The sequence below is a fragment of the Pinus tabuliformis genome, chromosome J, assembly GCF_031772625.1.
Source record: "Pinus tabuliformis cultivar Carrire ecotype Pingquan chromosome J, CPIR1, whole genome shotgun sequence".
NCBI lineage: Eukaryota > Viridiplantae > Streptophyta > Pinopsida > Pinales > Pinaceae > Pinus > Pinus tabuliformis.
Window position 1 is genome coordinate 701,469,106 of NC_142295.1, and position 9,648 is coordinate 701,478,753.

Below are 9,648 nucleotides of genomic sequence, written 5' to 3' on the forward strand. Positions count from 1 at the left end.
CGTTCTTTCACACTTTCTGGGAGATGATAAAACATGAAGTCTGCAAAATCGTTGAAGAATCGAGAGCTCTCCATTGGTTGCTTCCCTCTCTCAACTCCACCTTCATTGCCCTCATCCCCAAAGAGGAGGACTCAATTACTCCCGACAAATACAGGTCGATTGCACTTTGTAATGTCATTTACAAAGTAATATCCAAAGTTGTTGCTAACCGGTTAAAGCCCCTGTTACCTCTGCTCATATCACCGGAACAGTCGGGTTACGTGGAAGGAAGACAGATCATGGACGACATTCTCCTCACGCACGAGATAATACACACCCTCAAACAATCAAAACAGGCAGGTATGCTTCTCAAGCTGGATCTTTCTAAGGCTTTTGATAAACTCAGCTGGACTTACATTCAGCAAATGCTAAAGGCTTTTGGTTTCTGTTCTATGTGGATTCGCTGGATCATGAGCTTAATTAATTCCACTCAATTCTCCATCCTTGTGAATGGGATCCCATCCCACCCCTTCAAACCATCAAGAGGAATTAGGCAAGGGGACCCCCTATCCCTTTTCCTTTTTTTTCTCATGGCAGAAGGGCTTGGCCGTCACATTAAACATGCCCTCCAATCCCACCATCTCAAAGGCCTTTCAGTTCACAACACCCCTGCTACCTCTCATCAGCAGTTTGTTGATGACACCATGCTATTTGGATATCCCTCGGTCCAGGAAGCCGCATGCTTCAAATCCCTGCTCAATGACTTTGCTGAAGCTTCAGGCACTGATGTCAACTGTACCAAATCGCAGATCTTCTTCTTTCACACGCCTCCTCTTGTTAAAACGGCGGTTGCCCGAATCCTTGGCTTTCCCACAGCCTCTCTTCCCTCCAAATACCTCGGAGCCCCCCTCACTGCCTCAGCTATAAAGCACTCCTCATGGAGAACCCTCATTGAGAAGCTTGAATCTCGACTTAACCTTTGGACGCACAGATCTCTTAATCTGTCCAGTCGGGTAGTGCTCATTAAGTCTGTCCTTCAGGCAATGCCCCTGTATCTTTTATCAATCCTAGCTGCACCCAAATGGGTTTTAAAAAGAATCAGGAATCTTCAGTGCAGCTTCCTATGGGGCGGCTCGGCAACTAATCGTAAATGGGTTTAAGTCAAATGGCCTACAGTCTGTTTACCCAAAGACAAAGGGGGTATTGGTCTGAGAGACCCGGAGCACAGCAACTCCATCATGAGCGCCAAAATATGGTGGCACTGGATCACAAATCCAGAAAAACCTTGGGCAAGAATCTGGACAGCTAAATATGCTAATAATAGACCTCAGGAGGAGCTCATCTGGTTCACCCCCACGGAAAAAGGTTCGCTAATATGGAACGCGGCCAAACAACACTTCCAGTTAATTCAACAGCAAAGTTTTTGGGAGATCAGGGACGGCAAAACTGCAAGATTTTGGACAGATGCATGGAACCAGTTGCCAAAGCTCACCCACGTTCTTCATTCACCCCCAGATCTCGTTAGGCTGGAGCAACAGCAAGAAAAGATCCATCACTATTGGGTGCAGGAAATGGAGCATGGATTCAGGAAATGGAAACAGGGTAATCAGCTAATTAACATCACAAACCTACAGGATATCGAGGAATTGGAGAAGGAGCTCGAAAAAAGAAGCATCAGACATGACGAAGGCAATGACATCCTAAGATGGGGATACCGACCAAAGGGTGACTTTACTACTTCAGAGGCCTACAAGATAGTCTGCAACATCACTACCCCTTCTGATCCAATTTGGAGCAAAATATGGGGTCTTGGATCCTAGCCCAAAGTCTCTTACTTCCTATGGTTGGTTAGCCACAAAAGAATCCTCACCTGGGACAAACTAAGAAGAAGAAATTTTCATGGACCATCGATATGTCCGAATTGCAATCAAAATGAGGAAACGCTCCAACACCTCCTGGACACTTGCCCCCTAGCCAATCAGCTATGGGAAAAGGCTAGCTTCAGATGTCAAAAAATATGCAGAACAGAGAACGACATAACCAACTCCTTAAGACAATGGCCGCAGAATCCTTATAAGAGCGAGCTACTCAACTGTCTGTGGAACTTGCTCCCTGGACTCATCTTATGGGGTATATGGAAGGAAAGGAATAAACGTATATTCAAAAATCAACGCTCTACGATTGAAGACATATGGACCAGACTCTGTGGGAACCTCAACGAGACGCTGCGGCTCCACTCCTGGACCCAGGAAGATCTTCCATCTCTAGACGTCGAGAAAGGCATTCTAAGCAATTGGAAAATGCTCCTACCTCAGAATCTACACAAGATCAACCCCTCCAAAAGCAGTAGTACAATCAAAGGCACTTGGATCGCCCCCCCTAAGCATTCTTATAAGCTCAATTTTGATGGGGCCTCCAAAGGTAACCCTGAAATGGTAGGTTTTGGAGGTATTCTGAGGAATCACGAAGGCACCCCCCTGCAGATATACTTCAGATACTTGGGATGGGACACCAACAACTCAGCTGAGCTTGAAGGTTTATGGCAAGGGCTCCTTCTCGCATGGAATCTCAATCTCCAACCCTTGATCGTGGAAGGAGACTCTCAGATTCTCATAAACATGGCCAAGCGACTGCAGAATGGCTCACAAGCAAAAAAAATCGCAGACAGCTGGAGGCTCGCAGCCAGACTAGAAGCCATCGAACAAGCTCTCCACAGCAACAGGGCCATCACCTTCAATCACACAAAAAGAGAGGGCAACAAGGTTGCAGACCTCTTAGCTAACATAGGAGCAGATAATGAACATACTCTCCTCACAGGAACCACGACTATTATACCAAATAATGCCCAGGCTCAGGACTTCGCTAGGCTGGTCCAAAGAGATGCTGCTTCCCCGGATGCGGGTGACACTATGGTTGAAGGCGAGGAGCCACATGGAAGCCATGTGCGGCCTCAAGCCTAAGACAGGCATTCAATGCGAACCGCCGCCAAGGAATATAAGCGTGGGTTCAGGTGCGATCATGGACGGCAATTCAATGCACTGTCCGGGGTTCAGGTGCGATTACAGAGTGCAGTTATGGCATGCAGAGTTCGAGGAAAAGATGAGGAGCTTAAGAATGGTGAGGGGGTGGATTGCAATGTGTTGGTTCGCGCTCAGAAACTGGAGTGTGGTCTATGGTTTAGGGAGTGTGCATCTGCTTGGTCTATGGTTCACGGAGCTACCGCTCATGCCACTCCTCTGTCAATTGACTGCTATATCAAGTCTGAAAGGGAGGGTGGAGGGCGCTTCAATTTCACCAATTCCTCCTATTCTGCTCTGTTCTTTCCCCCTGTTATTTGTGGAAAAATGGTCAGGCCTCGACAGTGCCTTCTCAGCCGTCGAGGCTCTAGCCGAGGTGGGTCTTCTCGTCCCTCAGATGCAACTCCCCAATCCCGCTGCTGTCGATGCCTTTGCCATCGAGTTGCAGAAGCCCATCCCATCCAATCGAGCCAATTCTTGGACTCTAGAAGTCCAGCTTTGGACTCGGCACCTCTACTTGCGTTTGGCACTGCCGTCTTCTCTTTCAGCAGCTCCCAGGAAAATTCCCGCATCAACGCCCATGTCTCGGTCCTTTTCCTTGAAGAACCGCAGGATGAGGGCGTGGAACACCCCAGCAAGAAGATGCACCAGGCAGGAAGCTTAAGGGATGTCAAGGGATCACCAGAGGTTGCCCCAGAGCATGCTGTCAATCCACCTCCGACTCAGGCAGCGCCTTCTCCAACGGAGGACAAGAAAGAATCAGACCCTCTCCCTGAAGGATATGGCTGGTGCAGGATCATCGAGGAGGAGCCGGACGATTAGCCATCCTTTCGCCCAGCATCTCTCACTCAGACGCTGCTCAGGTCCACCCATGATTTACTATGTTTGTTACAATGGCCTACTGTATGTTTTTGTTGTGTATGTATGGCAAGGATAATTTTAGGGGCGAATGTTCGCCCTTTGGCGAAATTAAGGGGTTTTAAATTTTTAGTGGGCGAATATTTTGTATCATAGTACATTTTTACAAATCACCTCAAATAGCCCACCTTATTTTAAGGGAGAGGGTAAAAAAGGTAAATTTAGCCCTTGAAATTAGGACTTACAACCTTCCATTCGCCCATTTTCAAGAATATGTTTTATTTAAGTGAATCCATTCGCCCATTTTCAAGAATAGGTTTTATTTAAGTGAATCCTATGGGCCAAATACCATATTTATAAAAGAGGTATGGTAAATTAATAAAAATATAAATAAATGAGAAGTATGGTAAATAAATAAAACATTTTTTATATTTACTCCATAAGTCACCTTATATACATGTAAGGGTGTAAACAAATAAAAATATAAGTAAAGTGGAGGTATGGTAAATAAATAAAACGTCTTTTTATACTTACTCAAAAGGTATGGTAAATACATAAAAATATAAATAAACTAGACGTATCGTAAATAAATAAAACCTCTTTTTATATTTAGTCCATAACCCTCGTTCTATTTATGAAGGCTCAAGAAAGGTTTTATTTAAGTGAATCCTATGGGCCAAATACCATATTTTTAAAAGAGGTATGGTAAATTAATAAAAATATAAATAAACGAGAGGTATGGTAAACAAATAAAACATTTTTTTATATTTACTCCATAAGTCACCTTATATTTACGAACACTCAAAAAATGGGTTATATTTAGGTGAAACCTATGGCCAAAATACTATGGGACAAATACCATGGACTAGATTGTTATTAATACCATGCGAAAAACCATTATTAACCCTAATATTAGAATTAATAAAAATAAAAATGACACATGGTATTGACCCATGGTATTCACCTAGAATGTAGCCTATTTAAATGGGGGAATTAAACCAGCATGTAGCCTATGCTAAGATTCACTAGGACTTTACAAAGTTTTATTATTTAGTGAAAGACTCGCCAAGATCTTACAAGATTTTATAATTGAGTAAAATATTCGCCATGCCTGGTGAGAGATTCGCCAAAAAATTATATATACATATTATATTATTGATAAAATCGCCTTCCATTTTTCCTATATACCATGGAGATTCGCCCATTTATTATATTTATAAATTTAGGGGGGGTTCTTAAAATTTTCCCTGATGTATGGTTCAAAAGAAATCTTGTTGAATGCTTTTCGATGCCCCTGCGAGGGATCCTAATGAAGGTATCTTTTTTCTTTTTTGAGCCCCTGTGCGGATTGTCAATTTTTGCTCTGATAGCACCTCGGTGGTTTAAAGCCCCTGCGCGGGCGGTTTGTCTTAGTTGCGGTGCCCCTGCGTGGGCTGCTCTTTCTGATAACTTTCAGTCCAAAGTGCCATCCGTGGCCTTTGGCAGTATGACTCAATGACTGTAAATGTTTTCCTGTTCATGTATATAATAGAATAGCATAGTTTTAACGAGAAAAAAAAAAATGTTATCTGAATCATAAATATTTAAATTCCATTACATAGATATATGTTGAATTTAGTATAAAGAAACAAAAATAAGGTGTTGCAGGGAGTTCTCCCAGATATAACCTTATTTCTTATAATATTGGGTGTTGTTTCTTACAGATTACATGGCTTGTAATTGATTTGTGCAGATCACTCTGCTTGTGGCTGAGATGAACGTCATAGACGAAGAGAATCGGAAACTCAAGTCTATGTTGAAGCGCATGAGTATTAAATATAATGACTTGCAGAAGCATCTCATGTCTCTAGTTGAACAACAAAAGGGGAAGGACGTTGATGGAAGCCAGGTATGTTATACTGTTTCTCATTTGGTTTTGATGATAGGTAGAGTGTTCATTTAAAAAGTTGCATAGAAAATTAGGCTGATAAAAGATATTGATGGAAGCCATATATATTATACTGTTTTTCATTTGATCTGATAAGTAAAGTGTTTGTTGGGACTCACAATTGACCTATTTTTGACCTTATCTTTTGCCGTATTATTATCCTTTTGCAGTCATAAGTTGAAAGCTTTTATTTTATAATGACATATTGACCCCAAGGTATGAAGTAACCTCCCGCATATCTATGTTTAATTGTTTATTTCATATTCGTGAATATCTTTATACTTATCCTTGGAAACGCTGACTAAATTGTCAAATAATTGCCTTAAGCTTGCAGGAATTATAATGTATAGTTGCTGTAACACCAAAAACAGCAACTACGCAGTTGCTGTAACACCAGAAACAACAACTACGCAGTTGCTGAAACACCAGAAGCAGCAACTCCGTAGTTGCTACAGTCAGCAACAACAATTACCTAAAGCAAGCTATTTTGTAACAGCCACGAACAACAGATGGAAACTATTTAAAGAACCTTGACGTGGCATAATCAAGCGGAGGTCTAAAGTAAGAAGAACACAGTCAGCATGGCCCAAATCAGGAACAACATGGGGAAATGGCAAAGGAATATGAAGATCCCGAGAAGACGGTCGAAGTCAGTTACCCGCTGTGTAACAGCCAGAGCTCAAGAAAGAATGTATTATCATACTGTTGTAACAACGTTCTGAATTGCTTATTTTTGACAAGATGGGTTAACTGAATAGGCTGTAATACTTTATTGTAATAGATGTCTCCTCTATAAAGAGGAGACATCTACATGAAAAGGGGATTAGTCAGTGTCTATGGTCAGTCTATAAGAAGAAATCTTGAAGAACATCAGCAAGTCTGAACTACATTGTATTTGAATCTTTTTGGCAGATGAATATAAAACTGTTTTGAGCACTTAATCCAGTCTCCGTTTTCTTGGGGAATCTTGTGAGAGGGACTGGGCCCACCTTCCTCACAAGATTCACCCATTTACTTTCTTGTCAAGTGTGTAAGTGTGCAATAGTTTCTTTCTGGTACTCTGCTTGGATTTGATAGCATTACCTCTGGTATTCTTTGTTTTGCTAGTACTCTGTTTCATTAATCACTTGAGTTTGTTTCTCACCGGTGAATGAGAGTGCAGTGTGCATTAGTAAATCTGATTACAGGGGCAGGTGCTGAACGTCCCCATCTGGAGGATAGGGTCCTGATCCTCTGCCAACAGAGCATCCATCATTTCGCTTTCCAGATTCCTAGTTTTAATTAATTGCTTTTACTTTAACAAGTACTGTAATGACATAGCGTAAGAATTATGTATACTACAACTTTTCAATGATTTTAGATTTTGAGTACATACAGTACGCAGTAGCCTTTGGAATAAAAAGACTTTCCCTGGTTGACAATTAATGTGGTACTTGAATGTTTAATTCATAAACAATTCAACTAGCCAACATTTTGGCGCCGTTGCCGGGGAAGGCAACTAAAGAATTCTAAAAGCATTAATGGTTTCTTTGTGAAAATAACAGGTGTATGAGAGGACGCAAGAAACCTAATTTTACAGGCGGCAAAGGAGGAAGGAAGACTTACATCGACGAAATCATCTCTAAGGCCGAAGCATCACAGAGGACGAGTTCCCGGAGACCCCAGATCCAATACTCCTCACAAACAGACCAACAGACGGAGGAAGTAATAGGACCTGAGAGGAAGCTGGAAGCACCAGAGTACACTGAGGAACCGGTAGAGGAACCTGAAGAAACAGAAGACACAGAAGATAAAGCGAGTGATTCAGGGAAAAGACCGATGGAGGATAACAGAACAGAAGGGAGAGGGGAAAACTCGCTCTCTACCCTGGAATTCCCTATTGGGGAGCTCCCGAGAGGAACAACCCCCATGAAAAATATTCCACTCTCGGCATTACCCAATTTTCATGGGTTATCCTCCGAAGACCCGGACGAATTCCTCTTTGAATTCGACATACTGTGTAGAAGCTATGATTACATAAGCCCTAATCAGAAGCTGAAACTGTTTCCAGCAACACTAAAAGGGAACGCACTGAGGTGGTTTATGAGCTTAGGAGCTCAGGCAATCACCACCTGGGACCAGATGAAAGAGGGATTTCTGGCTAAGTATCAAGACTACTGCCGGACAAGAGAAAGAAAGGAAGAATTGTTTAAAATGGTCCAGAAAGAGGACGAGAATTTGGAAGATTTCGTGGAAAGATTACAGTATAATCTGCAGCGGTCTGATCATCCTAATATGAGCAAAGACATTTTAAAGACCATACTGCTGAAAGGGGTAAGAGATGTTTGCCTGGACATGCTAAACATGCTTGGAAAAGGGGACATTTCTAAAGAACCCTTTGATGAAATTATTAGGCTCTGTATGCGGTGTTCAAGGGGAGCGGCAGGCAGATCAAAAAGCAGAGATAATGTGTATTCAAGGGTTCAGAAGTCAGCCAGTGGAGGAGCAACAAGAGCTGAGATAGGTAACTTATTAGAAGAATTTAATACTGAAATGCTAAGTTCCTTTGCTTCACAAATTGATGCTCTACAGGTCAAGAAGAAACAGGCAGAAGCAGAAGCTGCTCTGGCAATTTTCTGTTCAAAATGGAGAGAAAAACATCCACTTAGAGAATGCCCACTGGATAGGATGCCTATATGCACAATCTGCGAGAAGGATCATGAAACACAGCAATGCCCCTCTTTGCCTGGAACCAAAGCAGCACTGCAGACAACTGAAGAAGAAGCTGAAGCAGTGTACCTAATTACACAGAGGAGGCAATGGCCGCAAAGACAAGGTACGAGCTCTAATACAACATTCAATCGTTGGAATAATTCTCCTTTTTACCCACCCATGAATCAAATGCAATACCCACCCTTCAACACAATGAACTTTCCACTTATGCAGCAACCAAATATCCCTTTTCCTGACCCTACTATGTGGAATCCTTGGGCTCCCCAACAACCATACTTTAATCAATGGAACCCAAACTGGGCAGCCCAACAGATACCCTTTCCTCAACAACAACAATCTCTTTCCTTACCATCTAACAATCCTCCGAATAATCAGGCAATGAGACCACAACTGCCTGTACAACCTAACCCCAATCCAAATAATAATAAGGCCCTGCAAGTTATTGACATTCAAAATCAGCCTATTTCTCCCCTGCAATGTAATGATATTCACCTTCGCTCAGGGAGAATAGTCGAACCTATTATAGATGATATCACGGACTCTGACAAAGAAGAGACTAGAAAAGAGAAACCAGCTAACCATAGTGCTGAAACAGTAGAATCAACACCTAACAATAATGACCAAACGGTAGATCCACCATTCCCTGAAAGGCTGACTCTCACTAAAACACCTGAACAACCTACCTTCAATCTTTTAGGAGAGTTACAGAACTTGTATGTCAAAATCCCATTATTGCAAGCACTAAGGGATGTTCCTATATATGCTAGAACTATTAGAGACATTTGTGTAAAGAAACCTGGAAGGAAGGCTAAAGACCCCCTCACAGTTCATGTGATGGGGGAATTAACTGCCTTAATGACTGAAAAAGATTATCCTGTCAAGTATGGTGACCTTGGTCACCCTACAATAACAGTCCAGGTCGGAAAAACCTTTATCTCTAAAGTCTTAGTAGACTTAGGAGCTGCAATAAATAAAATGACACTCGAAACAGCTCAATTACTCCAACTAAAAAACTTTATCAGGGAAACTCCTACTATCTTAGAATTAGCTGACCGTTCTACGATCAAACTTGAAGGGGTCATTGAAGACCTTATAATCTCTGTAGAATCCTGGAACTACCCGGTTGACTTTGTGGTCTTACAAACTAAAACAAAG

The 9,648-nt window shown here is 42.1% G+C and overlaps 1 protein-coding gene across 1 annotated transcript; it reads left to right on the forward strand.

The window, feature by feature from the left end:
* The first annotated feature begins 2,411 nt into the window (after positions 1–2,411).
* On the forward strand, positions 2,412–2,939 carry LOC149228725 (uncharacterized). Its single transcript, XM_089380844.1, has one exon. It carries the CDS (start codon positions 2,412–2,414, stop codon positions 2,937–2,939), a length of 528 nt encoding a protein of 175 aa, XP_089236970.1.
* Positions 2,940–9,648: the final 6,709 nt, after the last annotated feature.

Bases quoted from the DNA above. Each gene is read 5' to 3' on its own strand.
- LOC149228725 (XM_089380844.1), top strand. From the start codon at position 2,412: ATGGTAGGTTTTGGAGGTATTCTGAGGAATCACGAAGGCACCCCCCTG.